Source organism: Macaca fascicularis, chromosome 1 (assembly GCF_037993035.2).
Source record: "Macaca fascicularis isolate 582-1 chromosome 1, T2T-MFA8v1.1".
NCBI classification, from domain to species: Eukaryota; Metazoa; Chordata; class Mammalia; order Primates; family Cercopithecidae; genus Macaca; species Macaca fascicularis.
In genome coordinates, this window is record NC_088375.1 from 37,072,889 (window position 1) to 37,094,442 (window position 21,554).

Genomic DNA, 21,554 nt, shown 5'->3' on the forward strand with positions numbered 1-21,554 from the left:
GGGCGAGGGGCGGGACCCCGGGGTCGTGGGCGGGGCCGTGGCGGGGCGCACCCGGAACCCCGACGGCTGTTTTCCGTGGAGCTGTGGACTGCGCCCGCCGACTCCCACGGCCGGGGCGGCGCTGAAGCAGAGAGGCCTGGGTGGGAGAGCCGGCGCCGGGTAGGGTGCGGGCGTTGAAAAGTGCGTGTCTGCAGGTGGCAGCCCGGCTGCGAAGACTCAGTTCCTGGAGGGTTCCTAACGTCATGCTAGAAGGCTGAGGGAGATACAGAAGCTCATCGCAGGCTTTGGTTTCTCTTCAGAACGAATACATCTTTTGCCTTTTACTGCAGATTTCCGTGGAGAGTAACAGCTGTTAGTAACTTTTTTTTTTTTTTTTTAGGTCCTGCTTGGGCAGGGCCAAGTAAAAAAGAAAAAAGAAAAAAACCACAAAACGTCATCGAATTAGGGTGACTTTAAGGTAAAATCAGAAATTTCCCCTCAACCCCCAACTTTCCTTCTTGTAGTCGTCTCAAGGATGCCTTTCTCTCCTCCCTACTTATTTCTTATTTTATATCCTGGCCCTAGTTGTTCTACAGATGCATTAACCCGTAATGATGCTGGTTGATTCCTCCTGGGAGTATTTACATTTAAAAAGGGATGAAAGGAAACTCTCTTTGCGATGCGTTTCGTCTCTGTTATTATTTAGCGTCTTTATTAACGCTTACGCCTGATGTTGATGATGCAATGCTTCTTGAAGAATCATAGGCAGGAAGGGATCTGGTCTAACTTCTGTTTTTAGGAAGGGACACTTTGTCCCGTGCTTCCATGATGAAAGCAGGAGTTGGGCTTTTTCAGGGTTCACTGGCCAGGCTGGATCTAGCAACGAACTGGAGAGCTGCCTCACCCTCTTCTGAGGGACTTGAAACATTGAATAGGTTTCTCTCTCTTTCACTTTCTGTTAATAATTTGATTCTTACTGAAAGGGAGGTTGGTCAAGATAACCCATCACCCAAGATTTATGATACTACTCAGATAGTTCAGATCACATGATGGCAGAAATAATGTTCACTAATTTTTAAAATATTTCAATATTTATTGAATTCACACAGCAATAGCTTTTTTTCTCTCCCAAAACCTTATTAAAGACTGAGGACCTGAAGTAACTGAAGTGCATCTGGAAAAACCATTCCACTACTTTCTTCTATATGTTCCAGGTTAGGCCACTGCGAGTAAAGTAAATAAAAGATGAGCAATCCAGTCATTTAAATAGGTTTTTTTACTGTCTAAACCTGATCATTGCATGGGCTACCTAAGGAGGACAAGTATTTCCTCAGTTGATAGTTTCTGCCTACAACACTATAGTGAGAAAAATTCCAAAGCTGTGTTTGGCTCATAGAGAGAAAGGTATCATGATTATTTCATATTCCCCTGAATTAACATTTGCTATTAAACACAGCTAGCATCTTTATCATCCTGTAGAGATTTCCCCATTAGACAAAGCGAGAAACTATTTGTAGCATTTACCAATGTTTTTCCTCAGCTTGATCCTGTTATAAATTAATTTCATCCACGTCCCTAGCTAGACTCTTATACTAAAATCACATCTGTTTTTTCACTCCAAGAATGGAGCAGGATATCTGGTCAAATGATATTCTTGAAACTGTACTGTCTTTCAATAAGAGAGGAATTCCTTGTAGGAGAAAAACCAATGGGAAAAGGCCCTACTGGGTGTTGGAGCCCATACTGGACACTTGTTCTCAGTCACCTTTGCTCAATTTCCTTGGTTTCTTTGACCACTGACAAATTACATAATCATTACTTCGTGTTCTATATCTTTACCTAACAGCAATATAAGCAGCTGCTTATAACACAAGTCTGCTGGGGTTATGAGTGACAAAGACAACATCCGAGAAGCTGCATACCATTCCATGATAAAAAGGTCAATGCAGCATGGCTGGAAGGTGGAGGAGTTGGGGAGGGGAGTGCTGAGTTAGCAGGTAAGTCCAGCTGGCTGTCCTCATCTACTTTTGCAGGGATGCTGCTCTTTTAGATTCCTTTTTAATTGAAAGTGTTGCTCATCTCTTTGCTGAAAATATGCTATGCACACATTCTGAAACTCTCAATGTTTTACTCCTTGTTTGGATTTGTTAAGAAACTGATCTGTGGGAACTGGGTTACTAGAAGAAAGGGAGGATCAATTAAAGCTATTTACTTTTGAGTTTATGTTTCCAAGATGAAAGGTTATGAAAGAGTAAAAGGCTTTCTAAAGTATTACACTTATTCCCAGTTAGTGTTTTGAAGTATTATATCCATACGAATAAGTGAAGGCATGAATACTGATTTATATGGATTATTTAATGGAAGGCTGGAATTGATTGGCACTACATGACATTACAAATCCTTTTAGAGCTGGAAACTATAAGGACTTACTGAATTTGACTTTCTCAATTTGTAGGTGGCAGAGAGACTAAATAGAAGGGCACAATAGTGGTATAGGAAAGTGATGCCACTGACAGGCTGATCTGCAGCTTTGGCAGTGGGGATGGCTTGGGTTCAGGAAATATTTCTGAGGGAGAAAATGAAAATAATTTGGTAGTCTCATGGGGTTATGAAGTGGGGACCATGAAGGGATAGAGGACTTGAGAAAGATGGAGAGTTCAACCTTAATAGGCTGAACAGCTGATCAGAAGTTACAGCTGCTTTGGTTGATCCACATCCCCTAACTCTTCTGCCCCCAAGCATCTTATGTTCCTACCCTCTTTGCTTTGAAATGCAGGTGTTGGCCTGTTAGGTGCAGGAATGAGATGAGACTTATTTAACTTCTCTCTCATTAATTCACTCCATAGATACTTAGTGAGCACCTACTACATGTATTGCACTGCTCACTCCTGAGGATTTAAAGGTAAGACATGGTGCATGCCCTTGAGGAGCGTATAGTATAACAGGGAGAGACAGATATGTAAACAGACAAGTGTGATAAAGTGTGGTACATCCGGGTTTTTCAACCTCAGCACTACTGACATTTTGGACTGGATGATTCTTTGTTGTGGAGGGCTGTCTTGTACATTGTAACAGCATCGTTAGTATCGCAGCATTGTTAGCCGAATCCCTGGCCTCTGCCAGATGCCTGTAGCACTTCATTCCTAGTTGTGGTGACCAAAATTATCTTCAGATATTGCCAAGTGTTTGCCCCGTGGCATCAAACAAAATTGCTCCTGGTTGAGAACCACTCATCTATATGGTACTGTGAGAACACAAAGAAGGGAGTGAGTAACATTACCTGAGTGGAGTCAGAGGAGATCCAGTTTGGGCCATACTGGGATGAATAGGTGATACTCAGGCGGACTTTGAGAGCTGGGCCTTCCAGCCAGAGGAAACAGTACAAAATATAGCAGGTCAATCAGTGGCTTGACAAACTGGCAAAAGGAGGCCAGAGAGCTAGGCAGCCCAATAAATGAAAAGCCTTTTCATATAAGAGAATTATATATTTATGTTTAATTTCTATTTTATAAGAGAATTTATATTTTATCTTATTGCCAAAAGAAGCCATTGAAACATTATAAGCAAGGAAAATGGTAAGATTTGCAACTGAGAAGAGTCACTTTATGGACAAGGTGGAAGGTGAATTGAAATGGGAAGAGGATGGGCTGGGCCTGGTGACTCACGCTTGTAATCCCAGCACTTTGGGAGGGTAAGGCAGGCGGATCATGAGGTCAGGAGATTGAGACCATCCTGGCTAACACAGTGAAACCCCGTCTCTACTAAAAATACAAAAAAAAAAAAAAAAAAAAAATTAGCCGGGTGGGGTAGCAGGTGCCTGTAGTCCCAGCTACTCGGGAGGCTGAGGCAGGAGAATGGCGTGAATCCGGGAGGCAGAGCTTGCAGTAAGCCAAGATCATGCCACTGCACTCCAGCCTGGGTGACAGAGCGAGACTCTATCTCAAAAAAAAGAAGCAAAAGAAAAAGAAATGGGAAGAGGATGGAGGCAGAGAGAGACCAGTGAGGAGACTCTTGCAACAGTCCAGGTGAGAGGGAGGATATGAGTTATGTTTACAGGGACAAGTGATGACTCTCAGGACTCCAATCAAAGTGATTGGTGAATGGGGCTGACATCCAACTGAGGGAATACAAGAGAGGAAACAGATTTGTGTAAAGGTGGGTGGGCCAAGTTCAGCCTCAGAGGTATTGAGCTAGAAGTGTCTGCAGGGATTCTGTCTAGAAATGTACAGTGGGCAATGAAATATTTAGGTTTAAAGTTCAGGAGGGATTATGTTTCTGAAGCCAAGATCCTGACTCTTTCACTAGCTGCTGACTGTGGCTCCAGCATCCTGTGCTGGATTTTCAAGAGAAAAACACAGAAGAGGAAACAGCACATGGCGAAGTGATCCTGGCCAGCGATGGTTTCAATATACTTTATTATCTTTCTGGGTTTTTTTTCACTAAAGATACATTGCTGGGCTGGGCGCAGTGGCTAACGCCTGTAATCCCAGCACTTTGGGTGGCTGAAGCGGGTGGATCACGAGGTCAGGAGTTCAAGACCAGCCTGGCAAAGATGGTGAAACCCGTCTCTACTAAAAATACAAAAAAATAATTAGCCAGGCATGGTGGCAGGTGCCTGTAATCCCAGCTACTCAGCAGGCTGAGGCAGAGAATTGCTTGAACCCGGGAGGCAAAGGTTGCAGTGAGTGAGCTGAGATTGCATCACTGCACTCCAGCCTCGGCGACAGAGCAAGACTCTGTCTCAAAAAAAAAAAAAAAAAAAAAAGATACATTTCCTGTTTCTGGCTTGTGTGACCCTGAGGACTCTATTTTGTCCCTTTATAGTTCAGTGTTATGGAAGAGGTATGGTGGGGAGGGAAGGGATGCAGAGAGAAGAGGGGACAGATAGGGAGAGGGAGAGGGTGATCCTAGCGCAGTGCTTCCAGTCTTTTCCCATTCAAGGACAGAAAATGATACATTTGAATAGCATACTGGGGCAACTTGAGGGGATTTGAGGGTATCTGTATAGGGCTTGGTGAAAAAATTAGTTTTTGATATATAATCATAGTTTTAAAAAGTGTTAGGGATTCAATATCAGTAAACTAAATTTGTATACAAATATTTTAAAATTTTAAAATAGAATCTTGAGTTTGCTTCCATAGATATAAATTTTATGTTTGAAATGACTACATAAAATTCCTAATCAAAATTTTTTAAATGATGAACTCTATATTTTTGTTACCATGAATGAGAAACGTGTTCCACAATTTTAAAAGCTTTAAAAATAATTTTTACAATCACTTAAAAATTTACAGCAGTTAAACTTAAAGAATCTAATTTCTGTCATCAACAAATGTAATTTTGATATTTCTTGTGATAATGTGAATGGGTGTCAAATCTAATCAGCTTTTTCTTTAAACTTATTTCAAAATGGCCAGGTGTGGTGGCTCACGCCCGTAATCCTAGCACTTTGGGAGGCCAAGGCAGGCGGATCAGGAGGTCAGGAGATCGAGACCATCCTGGCTAACATCCTGGCTAACACCGTATCTACTAAAAATACAAAAAAAGTAGCCGGGCATAGTGGCACGCACCTGTAGTCTCAGCTACTTGGGAGGCTGAGGCAGGAGAATGGCTTGAACCCAGGAGGTGGAGGTTGCAGTGAGCCGAGATTGTGCCACTGCACTCCAGCCTGGGTGACAGTGTGAGACTCCGTCTCAAAAATAAATAAATAAATAAATAAATAAAATGTATTTCAAATAATAATGAGGCTGGGCACAGTGGTTCATGCCTGTAATCTCAGCACTTTGGGAGTCTCAGGCAAGAGGATCTCTTGAGCCCAAGAGTTTGAGACCAGCCTGGGCAACCTAGAAAGATCTCTGTCTCTATTTATAAACGAATGAACTGAATGAATGAGTGAGTGAAATAATGGATGAATGGATGGGAAAAGGAAAGGAAAAGAAAGGAAGGGAAAGAAGCTCTAGGGAGCCCAACACATGCATTATTAAGAGCTGTCGCAGTGCAGCTAGAGTAGACTCCCCACCTGTCTTTCTCTGTGCTGTGCAGTCTCCCTGTGCAAGGGACCACAAACTTCACCCAGAAGTGAGGGCAGAAGCAGGTCCTTGACAGTGCTTAGCTTCTTGCAGCAGATCAGTGAGTGCTGGATGGCTTTTACCATGCCACCTGGAGGCCTGTGGCACGCCAGCCAATCCCACTTGGTTGCCTTCTAAAAAGTCTGGGTGTAGGCTACTTTGGTCTGGAGGTTCCCGGCATCTCTCTAACCCCCAACCCTAAAGCTATCCCTATGGGCTGAGAGAATTAGTATTAGACTGCACACCTGTAATCGATTTGGGGCAACAGAGGTGGGAAACTCCTCTACAGCATGCATCAGAATCACTTGGAGGGCCTGTTAAAGCATAGATTGCTGGACTCATCCTCCCCACCCCTACTTTCTGATTCAGCAGGTTGAGTGAGGCCTGATCATGTGCATTTCTAGCCAGTTCCCAGGTGATGCTATTGGTCCAGAACTACGCTTTGAGAGCCAGTATGATACAGGTTAAACAAAAGTGTTTTCTAAATACTCCATTTACAGCAGCCCCATTCTCACTGTCTTATTCTGGTTTATTTTTTGTAAGATCCTTTATCATTACTTGATGTCGTATGTTATATATTTTATCTGCTTAATGCTTGTCTTTGGTAATGTCCAGAAAAACAGAAACTTTGTTTTGCTTACTGTTGTAGTCCCATCTCTTAGGACAGTACTTGGCACACAGTAGGAGCTAAAAGATATTTGTTGCATGAATGAACATGCCGTTTGGAAGGCATTAGCCAAAGCTAAAACTATGAGATTGAGAAAGCTGACCTAGGAAGAGGGGAATGGATAAAAAGGCGAAGAGCCGGCCGGGCGTGGTGGCTCATGCCTGTAATCCCAGCACTTTGGGAGGCTGAGGCGGGCAGATCACCTGAGGTCAGGAGTTCGAGACCAGCCTGGTCAACATGGTGAAACCCCGTCTCTACTAAAAATACAAAAATTAGCTGGGCGTGGTGGCAGGCGCCTGTAATCTTAGCTACTTGGGAGGCTGAGGCAAGAGGATCACTTGAACCTGGGAAGTGGAGGTTGCAGTGAGCCAAGATCGTACCATCGCACTCCAGCCTGGGGGACAAGAGTGAGACTTGCTCTCAAAAAAAAAAAAAAAAAAAGGTAAAGAACCAAGGACAGACCCTGTATTAAACGTACATGGGCATTAACAGAATAACAAAAGCAGGAAATAGAGCAGAATGCTAGGAGCCAAGCCCAGAGCAACAGCATCATAGAAACCCACAGAGGAGAGATGTTCAGAAAGGGAGGAGACACCAACAGTAAACAGCAGAGATCATGTAAGATGAAAAGTCTGTAAAACTTGTCAATTAGTAGGTTTGCCATTGACGATTTTGGTAAAAGAAAGATGTCCTGAGTAGCAGGCTAATTGCTATGGACTGAGTAGTGAATGGTGGATGAAAAGGTGGGAAAAAAACTGAGTGTAGATTGTTTAAGGATTTGGCCACAAAGGAAAGGCTGGAGTGGGAGGTAGTTCAAGAGAAAGTGTTTATTTCTCCTTCCTGCTATCTTTCTCCTCTCTCTGTGTCTGTGTTGTGTGTATGTAGGATCAGAGCATAATTTTATGCTATAGGAAAGTAGTCTGTGAAGAAGCATTGAATATACAGCATTGTGTAATAGTAACCAAAGGGTAAGATCACGATCCTAGAGGAGCTGGGGGGATAAAATCAAGAGTAGGATGAATGACCCCCTCACCCCCCGAGACCAGAAGGAAAGACATGATGGGGACTAGTTTAGAGGACTGGGCTGAAAGTTGAGGGGGTTCATGTATGAGAGCCTCCATTTACTCTGGATGGTTTGGAGCAAAGTTATCTAGTGGTAGAGCAGGAGTAGGGTAAGAAATGTAAGAGCAAAGGCAAAGGCTTGGAGTCATTGCTGCAGGAAATAGACTTGAACAATGGCATCCGAGGGACCCAAATTGGGGTTCTCTCTCTCTCTCTCTCAGCTGTTTTCTAGGGCAGGAATGCTGGGAGGAGCAGCTGCAAATTAAAATACACTCCCACAGGCAAGCAAGGATGGGAGGCAGTCATGTGGAGGGAGTTAATTACCAGAAGAACAGTGGGCTCCAGTCATCGTAATAGGCAGCAGGGTGGAAAATACATTGGTCTGGCCCAGGAGCTCTCTGGTTGTGGTTAAGTAATTTTAGGAACCCAAGGAATGAACTCAACAAATAACCCATTAAGTCTTTTTGGTTTATATAACAAAAACAAACCAGCCAGTGACTCACGCCTATAATCCCAGCATTTTGGGAGGCCAAGGTGGGAGCATTGCTTCAGTTCAGGAGTTTGAGACTAGCATCAACAACATAGCAAGACCCCTACCTCCCCCTCCAAAAAAAAGTTAAAAAAAAAATTAGAGCTAAGTATGGTGGAGCATGCATGACTAGCTACTCAGGAGGCTGAGGAGGGAGGACTGCTTCAGCCCAGGAGTTCAGGTCTTCAGTGAGCTACGATCATGCCACTGCATTCCAGCCTGGACAACAGAGTGAGATCCTGTCTCTAAAGAAACCAAAAATCAACCCACAAAACACAGCTTTATGTCTGGGGAACAGAGGCCTCTCCTGAGCAAGGGAGATACAACTTGTCACCCTGTTACCAGCATTAAATCAGATCCCAGATCCACAGCCTTTTGAGCATAGCCCAAATATTCTTGAATGAGGACGCTGTGGAAATACTGTACCTAAGACTGCATGCAAACTTTCATCTCCCCAAAGAGCTTGTGCTCCCTTATAGATAACTGCTCTGGAGAAAAGGAAATACTCAAACTTTTTAGTGAATATCATATGCAAATCCCAAACTAACACTAATTTCTGGGACCCAAAGTGTTGCTGTTTGCCATCAACATTTTGAGCTTATAGAGGTTGGGTGACAAAAGAACTGAATTCTGGCCCAGGTTCACCTTTGGGCAGGGCTAGTGGGACTGTGAATTCATCCTGTGGTTAAGGGCCCTAGTTGCCAAGTGAATAGCTGGAATAGGTAATCTTAGCAACTGGCAGAATTCCTACATTGGTACACTCACCCATGGTGTAAGGGCTATTCCGGTAGGAAGTACTAAGTGGGGTGCCAAAACAGTACATCAAAAGCAATGCCATATTCCTGGAGAACTGCAGAGATACGTGTTACCATCAAAGGAGAGAAAGATACTACTGTGATGGTTCCCACCTCATTCCCGTTCACTTCACAGATCAGCTGCCACAGATGACTGATAGGTCTTGGTTACTGCAAACCCAATCAAGTGGGGACTCTAAGGGTAGTTACTGTTCCCACATGGAGTCTTTCTAATGAAGCAACTTCGCACAGCCTCTGCCACTTGCTTTGCAGTTACTGATCTGGGATTTAACTCCAGAATATCTTTGTAAAAACTCTTTTTTATATTATGCACCAATAACTTTTTGATTCAATAATATATTTTATGTTTTTATTGACTATCACTCATATATTCTGGTTCACATCTGTATATGAGTTTCTTCACTTTAAAATGGGCGTCATAATTGTACCTTTTTCAGAGTTACTGGGAAGAAAATGAGATAATCTGTGTAGAGCGCACATAGTATGTGCTCAATGTCTGTTGCCTCATCTGTTGGGGATGAGAATCTGGGACATCTTTTTTGTAATTCGTTGTTCATTCTGCAGGAGTCGCTTTCAAGTCATTCAGTGAGATGATAAACCTTCTGAATCGTTTCATGTCTGAGGATGTTTTTATTTTCTCTCACTTCAATGTTGGTTACCCTAAAGGATTCCAGAGTTAGCCCTGAAGATACTGCCATTGAGAAATTCAAGGGCAAACTAATTTCCATTGTTTTATAGGTAACATTTCCATATAAAAATCTCTTGATTCTCTTTCTCTTATAGTTTACCTAGGACAAGATCTTTTTTCATTAATTATTCTGAGAACTCTGAGTGGGCCCTTTTAATAAGACGTGTTTTGGTGCAAATTTGGGACATTTTCTTCTTTTTAACTCCCCAACCCTCACCATCATTCTTGCTGGTTTTCGTATCTACAATTTTTGTCATTCAAATGTTGCAAGGTTTAGATCCATTTTCCATGTCTTATAATTTTCCTTTTTGTTAATTTGCTGTTCAGCCCTGCCCATTCTGCTATAAGCCAGTCCATAAGTCTTATTTTCTATCTTTCAGGGATTCCTCAATATTCCTGGCTCATTGATGGAACATTTTGTTCCCTTGGCTGGAAAAAAAAAAAAAAAAGCATTATGTCTTCAGATTTAAGAAAGAAGGCCGAGGCCAGGCGCCAGGAGCGGCGCAGCCACACTGACCGGGGATCAGCCCTCGGCCCTTGGCCCCGGGCCCCGGCGCTCGGGGCTCGGAGTTGGGAGCTCAGCGGATGCCAGGGCTTTTAATGGCTGCTCGGCGGAGCCGGGCCTAGGGCTGGAAAGAGGCTGCGTCACAGGAAGGCGCCCCAGCGAGCCTCCTCCTGGGCCCGTCACGCCCGCCGCGGGGCGCTCCAGGTGGGGGCAGTGGGGGCGCGCTTCCCCCTGGTGACGTACTGACCCGGGACGCTGGGGTCCGATCGCTCGCAGCAGGCTTGCCGGCCGCTCCTCCCGGCTATGAATTGAGACCACCGCGCCTGCTACGCCCGTGCCTTTCTTCTCTAGCCTCCTCCGCCCGCCGCCCGCGGGCCGCCTTCCTGGGGGGATGCTGGCTCCGGGCGTGGCGCCTGCACCATAAACTACCGGCAGCAGCTGGCCAACTCGGCTGCTATCCGGGCCGACATCCAGCGCTTCCAGTGGGTCCACCACAACGTCTACTCCACCTGTGAGCTGCTGGGGTGCGTGGAGGAGCCGGTGCTGCAGAACCAGATCTGGGAGCACGTCATTGCCATGGAAGATGCCTTTGTGAACAGCTAGGAACGGACGCTGAGTCTGTCCGTCCCGGAGCTCAAAGTGGTGGCAGGTTCAAGAAAGAGATTGTTGTTGATGGACAGAGCTATCTGCTGCTGATTAGTGACGAAGGGGACCCCTCCCCGGAGGCGCAGTTTGCCATGTGGGTGGACGCAGTTATATTTGTCTTCAGCTTGGAGGATGAAATAAGTTTCCAGACGTTTACTGCAGTCAGATGGCCAACTATCGGAACATGAGCGAGACTCCTCTGGTTCTGGTGGGAACCCAGGATGCCATAAGTTTCACTAACCCGAGGGTCATTGATGATGCCAGGGCAAGGAAGCGCTTCAATGGCCTGAAGCGGTGCACGTACTACGAGACGTGTGCTATGTACCGGCTGAACGTGGAGAGGGACTTCCAGGAGGTTGCCCAGAAGATTGTTGCCACAGGGAAGAAGCAGCAGTTGTCCATAGGACCCCGCAAGTCGCTGCCCAATTCTCCAAGCCATTCCGCCATCTGTTCTGCACAGGTGTCCCCCATGCACATCAGCTAGATAAATAATGGAGATGGGAATTTAAGTGACTATTCCTCCTCCATTCCACAGACTCCCAGCACCAGCCAGAAGGAACTTCAGATGGATGTTCCTCCCACTGCCAACACGCCCATGCCCCTAAGCAGTCCAAGTGGGGGTCCAACCGGTTCACCTCTCAGAAAGGGAGCGACCCAAAGAGAAGAAAGGCCTGGAGAGTCGTGTGTACAGCATCAGGAGCAGCCGAGCCATGCCAATTATACCGGGCATGCTGTTGAAGCAAAGCGGCAAATCGTTGAATAAAGAATGGAAAAAGAAATAATGTCACCCTGTGTGACAATAGTGTGCGAACCTATCATCCAAGTTTACATGATTACATGCAGAATGTTCATGGTAAGGAGATTGACCTTCTGAGAACTACCATGAAAGTCCCAGGGAAGAGGCTACCCTAAGCCACGTCGGCCTGCATGCCCATCTCCAGGTCTAAAACCAATGGCCTATCAAGTACATGAGGAGTTTACACATCTCATTCAATTCAGGGAATGTCACTAGTGCATCTGGGTCTCAGATGGCAAGCAGCATCAGCCTGGTCTTCTTCAACAGCCAACCAAATGGCATGCACCAGCGCTCCTACTCAGTCTCCAGTCAACCAGTGGAGTGAGGCTACAGTCATTACAAACTTGGCCATCAGCAGTGACATGGTGCTGGGTGACTCCGTATGCTCCAACCCCAGTAACTCCAGCACCACCAGCCCACCTCCCCTCACACCAACAGAAAGAAGCACTGTAGGCAGAAAACCACCAGCAACTTCAAAGCTGATGGCCTGTCTGACACTACCAAAGAACAAGAAAACTTTGAGTTTATCATTGTGTCCCTCACTGGCCAAACGTGGCACTTTGAAACCACGACGAATGAGGAGTGGTACACCTGGGTCCAAGCCATCAAGTGCCAGATCCTGGTCAGCCTGGCGAGCCTGCAGTCGTGCAAGAGCAGCAAGAAGAAGTCCCAGCTGATGAACCAGAGCGAGGCCATGGCCCTGCAGTCAATCCGACACATGCACGGGAACTCCTACTGTGTGGACTGTGAGACCCAGAATCCTAACTGGGCCAGTTTGAACTTGGGAGTGCTCGTGTGCATCAAGTGCTTAGTGATCCACTGGAATCTTGGCACCCACCTTTCCTGAGTCTGATCTCTGGACCTGGATGACTGGCCAGTTGAGCTTATCGAGATGATGTCATTCATTGGGAATGAGATACTCAACAACGTCTGGGAAGAGAGCAGCCAGGGGTGGACAAAACCCTCAGTAGACTCCACAAGGGAAAAGAAGGAACAGTGGATCCATGCCAAGTACGAGCAGAAGCTCTTCCTGGCCCCGCTACCCTGCACGGAGCTGTCACTGGGCCAGCACCTGCTGTGGGCCACCACAGACGAGGACCTGTGGACAGCCATCCTGCCGCTGGTGCACGGCTCCTGGGACGAGGTGAAAGAAACCTTTGGGGAGGGAGACAGAGACAGCTGCACTGTACTGCATCTGACCTGCCGCGAGGGAAATGTGGTCCTGGCGCAGCTCCTGATCTGGTACAGGGTGGACATCATGGTCCGAGATGCCCATGGGAACACAGCGCTGGCCTACACCTGGCAGGCCTCCAGGCAGGAATGCATCAATGTGCTGCTGGAGTATGGCTGCCCCGACGAGCGCTGAGTGCTCATGGCTACCCCTAACCTGTCCAGGAGAAACAATAACCGGAACAACAGCAGCGGGAGGGTAGCCACCATCATCTGAGGAACAGCCGTGCCTGCCTGCCCGCCACACCCGGGATGCGGCAGCATTGCAGCATAGTCACTTGGAAGTCGCAACACATGAGTCCTGTCGCATCCCCTCCTCTTCCTGGTGGTTCCTCCTCCCACCCACCCACCCTCACCCCAAACAAAATCACAAAACCTGGACATCCTCAAGGGGTGAAGAGGCGGCTGGGAGACTGCAGAAGCAGCTCCTTTGCATAAACTCCCCTAAACCACAAGCAGGAGAGAGCGACAGGCCTTGGCTCTTTGATGATAGCACACAGCAGAGGACCCTTGTCCTGGTGGCACAAGGGATGTGGATCTGAGGGCGAGGGGAGGTGAGGAACAAGGAGAAGGGGCAACTTTCCTTAACTGGCAGTTAAGCACATCAGTACATTTCACCTCTACCAAATGGAACACTTGGATTCCATCTCTTCTCTGAGGAGCTTGATGGCATAAATCAGAAGCAAGTACAGAGTTTGTCAGGTTTGAAGCCCTTATCATGGTATGTGTCAAATCAGTTGCAGGTAATCTGTCCAGGGAGAATACTGGCTTCATTACACTTGTGTAGTTGAGTTCTTCCAGCATTACTGCTGTTTAATAGAAGATGATTGGTCATCACCAAGAAGAAAGCATATTAGCCAAGGAGGTAGTTATGCAGCATGCTCTGGTGCTTACCACGTTGTGATCGCAATACTCTTAGAAGCATCATATTATCCCAGACATGTTCTTTCAAGCCCCTGGAGTCCTCCTTTCTGAATCACTGTCATAATTTAGTATCTGTTGAATTTTTCAGTTCAAAGGAAATCAGTTGCCGAGTAACTTTCTTTTGACTGCGGTCTCCTTGGTACAAAAACAAAATGGGAAAAATAAGAATAACTCAGAAATTCAAAAGGAAATCACAAATTCAGCTAATAATAGCATTTTGAGTATATTTTGTAAACTAAATAAACACACAAAAGGCTATTTTTTCCCAACCATAAGAGATCTTTTCTGTCCTTTTGCCGAGGTGGATGTGTTAGTCTCAGGCCTTCCTGGGCCACATTGCCCAACCCACACGGGCTTCTGTATTATGTATTTAGTTAAGATGTGTGAAAATATATTTGAATAAAAGAAGTTCATAAATATATATTGATTTGTTTTACAGACAAATGGCACCTCTCTTAATTTATGAATTGAACTGGATGTGAACTAATAATGTGCAACTAGTTAAACTAGTTAAGAGGGTTACAGATCATTGTACATGGAAAATATTCCCAGCAGTAAACACTTCCATTAATGTGATCTACAGCTTTTAAAAAGGAGCATCTCAGAATAAGACGATGGTACAATTTGCTTATTAAAATTGAGAAAAAAAAAGACACACTGGAATACATTAGAAAGGGAAAAGAAGGAATGTGATTTCTCATGATTGAAAGCATGATTTAGATCGGATACGGCTTTTGCTAACTAAGACCAAGGGGCTCTGGCAAGACGGGGTGGTTTTTCCGAATGCCAACCCGAGGTGCCTTACAAAGGCAGCTGCCGATAGTTCTGTGGCACAAACTGGCTCCTGAGAACCCAGACGACCTTGACCCGGCACCCCCACCCTCCATGCCAGTACCTCGCCTGATTTCCATCGCCACGGTATCTGGCCACTTCAGACATCAGTGGGGGTAGTCAAACGTAGTCAGCCAAACCATGGCATCCCTTAGGTTAAAAGAAAACGGGGTAGCTTTGCCCAGAGCCTGTTGGCACTGTGGGGGTGGGGGGGGTGGAGAGAGAAGGGTTGTCACGATGGAAGACGAGGACACTAGTCTCATGTAGCACAGAAACACGGAGCCACACGCGCTGGCACAGCCTTCGAGGTGTTCCTTGCTCTCATATATTAAACCTTACATTTTATAGGGGAAAAAAAAGAAGGAAGATAAGGTCGTTGTGTGTGCTCAAGCCTCTTTGTTGGTTCAAATTATTTGGTTATTTTGGTCTGTCTTGTTTCTTTAATTAGACTGTACGTTTTAAGGTACAAGCCTTTCTATTATACAATGCCTCCCTATTCTGTATCTCTTAAACTACTGTTTTCTGGTTTTCGAGGACTTTGTAAATCTGGCTCATTCTACCAAACCAACAAATATATCCAGATAAATCTCCAGTGGCACCTAGAATGTTGTCCACTCATTTAAAAAGGTCTCCTAGCCCCACTCATTCCTTCATCAGGGAGCCAGAGTTGCATTGAGCTCTGCAGGGATTCTCCACCAAGAATCAGAATTGTCTGTGATTTTCCTCAAATGAATCCAGAGCTATTGAATGAGAATCTCTGCTTATCAGACCCGTGCATCCTTTTCTCCTCTTAAATAGTCCCGCAGGTGATTCTGAGGCCCACACGGTCCGCTTCCCTCCCTGCGCCCGGCCGGGCCCCCGCTCTGGAGGTGGTTGGATTGGTCTAAGTGCTGTAGCCCCACCTTCTCACCACTTCAGAGGAGGTAGGCGCCTGGGATCCTGGAAGGCGGCCCGCCTCTGCAGCCCGGCCCAGCGGCTCCTGAGACTGGGGCGGACCTCACACCTGACCCCCGAGCGGCTAATCCTGCCCAACCGTCCCACCCGCCACGTGCCCTCGGGGCTGGAACGCTGCGCCCCGGGATCGGCCTCCCAGTCAGGGGGCGCCGGTGCGCAGGCGCGCGGGGCGGCCGTCGCAGCTACCTTCCTGCGCCGCTTCCGAGAGGGCGCCCTAGTCTCTACCCGGCCCGCAACGGCAGTGTTGGCGTCAGGGCGCGGTGGGGGCAAGACGGGTGACAGGCAGCTGGGCTGTGCCGGGCCGAGAAAGGCGCCTCACCTGGCGCCTCTCGCCTTCCTTTTCACCTCAGGTTGCAGAGAGCCGCCAGGGCAGGTGGAAGGGCCACGCCCCGCTCCCGCGAGGGGCACCGAGAGATGCTGGGGGAGGGGCAGGGACCCCAACCCTAGACCAGGTAGGCGGCGGGCGAAGATTGGCGATACCTTCAGGTAAGAGGGAGCGGGGAGCACCCCCTCGGCTTGGGGTGCCGGAGGTGTGCGGCGGGAGCCTTTCCGTGAGGCCCTCGCGCTGCAGGGCGGAGGCGGCATTGCGTTGGCCTCAGTTCTTAGTCCTGGTTCCCGAGGAGCCCCTGAAGGCTTCGCATAGGAAGTTTGCGTTGGAGTCGAACACCCGACAGGAACCCCAGTTAACGCCTCCCCATGGCCAGGGGCAGAGTTCTTGACACCTGTAGCTTAATCAACGCAGGTGGAGATTCAGGGCTTGAATCGCCCGGCCACGTGCAATCCGCAAGACACCCTCTGGGTACTGCTTCTGCCTTATTACCCTTAAAACAGGCGTCTCAGTTATTTGTATCCCACTGTTGGTTGTTTAAAAAAAAATCTTTTTTCATGTGTTTGCCCCCTTTTTCTCATGAGCTGCGTTTCTGTCTTCAGTCCTGTAGGACACAATGTCTGAACAAGAGCGTATACAGGAATGTCTGCGGAAGGAAATAAGATCACTTCTCATTTCCACCAAGGATGGTTTGAGCCCACAGGAGTTGGAGAAGGAGTACCTTTTGATGGTTGGCAACCATCTACCACTCCGAATCCTTGGGTATCGGTCCACTATGGAGCTGGTATTGGACATGCCTGATGTTGTTAGTGTCTGCCACGGTGCAGGTGGTACTGTAATACTGAAAGGTAGGTTTAAGATTTTTGAAGGTCTGTAAACTTTGTAATAAAAACAATTGCTTAGTAAATAATTATTCTAGTTCTGCAGTTATTTATGTATCCCAGCCAGTGGATTTTAATTTGGCGGGGGAGGGAGACTCATAGGTGCTTTTGAGGTTGTGGGCAAAGTTAGAACCTCTGCAAAATGAACCATTCCCCAGACAATCGTGCACTCACAAAAACTACACTTTTACATGTGATTTCAGGTTATTGGACCTTAAGTCGGGAGAAATAAAAAAAGAACTTCTTAATTATAAAAACATGTTTTAAATTCCGTGAAGCACAAGAAAAAACTGTTGTAGGGAAGTTTGCACTTCATCCCAAGGGTTTCAGATCTGTCAGGAGTCAATTAGTTGTAGTAATAACACATTATCTTTTCTTCAGCTGGTAGAAGAGCTAGCAAGCTGTTGCCTAAAATGCAAGAAATCGAGGAATCAAGAGTTACTGTTTATCGTGCTGCCTGGATAAACAGCTCCTTGGAGAGTTAAAAACTATAAACACAGATACGAAGGATAAAAAAGGGAGTAAGTTTTCTACCTAAATATGATTTCTTTTCTTCACATCTCCTTAGCCATTCCAGATGAATCTACCAAAGGAATAGCAAGTTTAGTTGCAAAACAGAGGAGCAGCCATAAGGTTCGAAACTCCATGCATAAGGGAAGACCTAGTGTTTATTCTGGACCAAGATCTCATCGGCGAGTACCTTACCGAGGAAGGGTTGCCCCTATTCTTCCAGCTGTTGTGAAGAGTGAGTTGAAGGACCTGTTGGCGTTATCTCCTGTTCTCCTTTCTGATTTTGAAAAGGCATTTGCCAAAAGATTTGGACGATCATTCCAGTACATGCAATATGGATTTCTCTCTATGTTTGAAGTGCTGAATGCAGCTTCAGATGTCATTTCTGTAGAGCAGACCAGAGCAGGTTCTTTGTTGATGCTAAAGAAGAATGTAACAGAGGAAAAGCAGAGAGGATGTCCAGCAGGTATGCATGTGAGCAAGTGTTGGAGCAGTCCTGGCACATAAAGGGGTGTGTAATGGCTAAGGTCCATGAGTTTGTTAGAGTTGTAGCCTGGCTCTACTACTTGCTAGCTCAGTGGTCCCGGGCAAACTGTTCAATCTACTTAAATCTACTTAAACCTTAGTTTCCTCATCTTTAAAATAGAAATAACAATGTTTGCCTCTCGGGGTTGTGTTGAGGACCTTACATGAGGTGAGTTCTGTAAAGTCTCTGGCATTTAGTAAGCTGATAATAAGTGGTAGCTGTTGTTATTTTAAAAACTACAAGATCACCTCTCTCTATAACACTGTAAGTGAACTTTACATGAATGTGCTCATGTAAATAAGCTATATGGAAAATGAAAAGTTAAAATATTTAAATGATTAGCCTTAACCCTGCTAATCTTTGCCATCACTGGGGCTTATCCTAGGGGACACTTTGGTAATTTTTGTGGTGTAATAATAACCACCTTATCTGTATAGCATTTTACCTTGCATTCTCATTACCGTACTAGGTAGGGTAAGTAACCGTGTCTTACAGATAAGGAAATCAAAGCTCAGGAAAATTAAATGGCTTTTCCAAAGCCACATGGCTGGAAAAGTGGCACAGCTAGAGTTAGATACCCAGCTGTTATTGCTGCCCATGCAGTGAGTTTCTGCCCAGCTGCTGTGTACATTAAAGGCTCAAGAGACCAATGTGACCATCTGTATAGTATCTTCCTTGACAATATATGGTTTCTACACTGAGCATAGCCGGAGCCTACTTGGGAGCATTCTGTGCCTATTTCAGTGATTTTCTTTTTCTCTAAAATCTGTATTTAGATTAACGTAGGTGAACCATGAGGATGTGTCGCATATTTATAAACCAATATTTACACTGTGCTGGGTGATGTAGTTTGAGGATATGAGGATATACTTGGATAGGGAAGGCTCTGGAGGCCAGTAAGTGTTTCAAGTCTAGCCCTCAACTTTATCAGTATTCTTGAAGTCCTAAAACTTGGAAGGACTAACTCATACTATTAAACGTGCAAGAGGTTGAGTTGTAGAAAGCACTTTACCAATTTATTGAGTAGTGGGGGGTGAATATTCCTTTCCAGTGATTTTGTTCATGTTCTCCATCCATGGTTCCTACTTCTATCGTCAAGATATCTTGAAGTCAACTGGTGGGTTTTTGTTTTGTTTTGTTTTGTTTATGAACTTGGCCTTAGGGTAAAGAAAGAGCTAGGCTGTGGTGAAGTCTGGTGATGTATCTTTCATGTCATACAACAGAATACACCTCTCCAATGGTATTCCCCCTTCCTACAAATCTTGAAGAATTTATACTTTATTCTGTAGCTTTTCATCCTCCCAGAACTGTGGTACTACTAGTGGTTTTCCAGTTTGAAAAGCATAGTGCTAAGCAGGCTCCTTGGAGACTTTTTTGTCTCCTAAATAGGATACAGCTTTTTACGTATTGAATCCCACCTCTCTGTAATTATATTCAGGTGACCTTAAGTGGACTTTTAGATAGCCCCAACCTTTTTGGTAACAGTTATGACCTCTGTCTTCCTCTATGGATGACTAATAACTTATACTATATGTAAGTTTTGGCTTGATATAAAATTGTAAGCTTTCTTTTATTGATTTTTACTTCTAAGTTGAAGGCAATTAGCTCACAGTAGCCTCTATATGTAGCCACCAGAAAATGAAATAGAAGGTGCTAGTGACAATTTTTCTCTCTTCTTCTATTACTCACAAAAGGTAAAATTTTTACCCAGCCATTTAGAATGAAACAAGGGTCATACTCCGCAGGCTTTCCGGTAGCAAAGGCATGCTTTTCACAACCCACTTCAAACATGGAACCACAGAAGCAAATAATGAGCATGGAAAAGACTTCCAAGTTAAATGTAGTGGAGACTTCAAGGCTGAATCATACTGAAAAATTAAACCAGGTGAGAGATAAGAGTTTGGAGATATAAATATATGATGTTTTTAAATTCAGTGGTGTTAACACTTTGATCTGATAGAAAAGTTGACCTTTTAAAAACTGAAGTCATTCAGTTATTTCAAATTTGACTAAGCATTTCCTATGGTTCTGTAGATTAGTAAGCAGTGAGAAGTGGAGTGAAAGAAGAGTACAATTGTATCAACTCCACGGTTTCCACTATTTTCTGCAAATGACTCCCAACTCCCAAACCTGTATCTCTGGTTCCAGTTCCTCACCAAAGTTACAGAAGCATATTTGTAATTTACCTCATGAATATCTTCTGAATGGCTGCTCCTGAGCATAATAATCCTGGTATTTTTCTGTGACTATAAATGCTGAAGGACTTTGAATAAAATCTATTAGAATATAACCGATAAATGCCTGGCTAAATCATCATGTTAACAACTTAAGTTAGAGCTCAGAACTAGTACATGGACATTAAGTTCAAAACATGAAAATGCCTGATTTCTACTAAAATTAGCTTTAGTAACATAATTTACATGTAGTAAAATTTACTCATTTTAACCGTACAGTTTGAGTTTTGATTAATATATAATTATGTAATCACCATCAAAATAAAAAACAGAACGTTTCCATTACCCCCAAAAAAGCTCCTTCATGCCACTTTTGTAGTTTTTTTTCCCCAACTGCAGCCACAGACTACCACTGCTTTCTATGATTTTGACTTTCCAGGAATTTCGTATAAATGGAATCAAACAGTATCTAAGCTTTTGTGTTTGGCTTTTTTAACTTAGTAGAATACTTCTGAGGTTCATCCAAGATGTATATATCAGTAATTTGTTCCTTTTTCTTGTTTGGTATTAGTCCATTATACAGATACACCTAAATTTGTTATCCCTTCCCCATTAGATGACATTTGGGTTATTTCCTCTTTGGTCCTTTACTTATAAAGCCGCTATCAATATTTGCATACATCTTGTATGGACATAGTTCATTTCTCTTGTGTAAATACCTAGGAGTTGGATTACTGCATCATATATAGTAAGTGTATGTTAATAAGAAATTGCCACTGTTTTCCAAAGTGGCTGTATGACTTTCCTTTCCCATGAAATATGTATGAGAGTTGTAGTTGTTACACATCTTTGTTAACATTTGGGATTGTCAGTTTTAAAAATATTAGCCATTTGAGTGGGTGTGTAGTGCTATCTCATGGTTTTAAGTTGGATCATAATAATATAATGATAATGTTGAACATCTTTTCACATGCGTGTTTGCCATTTGCATTTACCTTTTTGAAGTGTCTATTCAAATATTTTGCCAGTTTTATAAAACTGTGTTGTCATTGTATTGAATTGGAAAAATTTATATATTCTAGATATAAGTCCTTATCAGAGACATGTTTTGCAAATATTTTCTCCTGGCCTATGTTTGCTTCTTCATTTCCTTGATCCTGTGTGTTGTGGAAGTCTTTAATTTTGATACAGTCTAATTTATTCATATTTTTCTTTCTTTTCTTTTCTTTTTTTTTTTTTTTTTTTTGGTGATAGGGAGTCTCGCTTTGTCGCCCAGGCTGGAGTGCAATGGTGTGATCTTGGCTCACTGCAACTTCTGCCTCCCGGGCTCAAGTGATTCTCCTGCCTCAGCCTCCTAAGTAGCTAGGATTACAGGCGTCTGCCACCATGCCTGGCTAATTTTTGTATTTTTATTAGAGACAGAGTTTCACCATGTTGGTCAG

At 44.7% G+C, this 21,554-nt stretch overlaps 1 protein-coding gene, 1 non-coding gene and 1 pseudogene across 6 annotated transcripts in view; all 3 read left to right on the forward strand.

Moving 5' to 3' along the window:
- The first annotated feature begins 279 nt into the window (after positions 1 to 279).
- On the forward strand, positions 280 to 399 carry LOC123570794 (U5 spliceosomal RNA). The gene has a single exon (XR_010584162.1). It is a non-coding gene; the product is annotated as a U5 spliceosomal RNA (small nuclear RNA).
- Positions 400 to 10,698: 10,299 nt separating this feature from the next.
- Positions 10,699 to 13,352, forward strand: LOC102125529 (arf-GAP with GTPase, ANK repeat and PH domain-containing protein 1 pseudogene; annotated as a pseudogene).
- Positions 13,353 to 15,909: 2,557 nt separating this feature from the next.
- The window catches only part of TDRD5 (tudor domain containing 5), a 92,832-nt gene continuing 87,187 nt past the window's right edge, over positions 15,910 to 21,554 (forward strand). For all 5 annotated transcript variants that reach the window (XM_065531940.2, XM_015446288.4, XM_005540119.5 and 2 more), the window contains exons 1-4: positions 15,910 to 16,179; positions 16,624 to 16,869; positions 17,471 to 17,878; positions 19,633 to 19,823. In XM_065531940.2, coding sequence (XP_065388012.1) covers positions 16,638 to 16,869; positions 17,471 to 17,878; positions 19,633 to 19,823 — 831 coding nt within the window. In that variant the 5' untranslated portion in view covers positions 15,910 to 16,179; positions 16,624 to 16,637. The remainder of the gene's footprint in view (positions 16,180 to 16,623; positions 16,870 to 17,470; positions 17,879 to 19,632; positions 19,824 to 21,554) is intronic.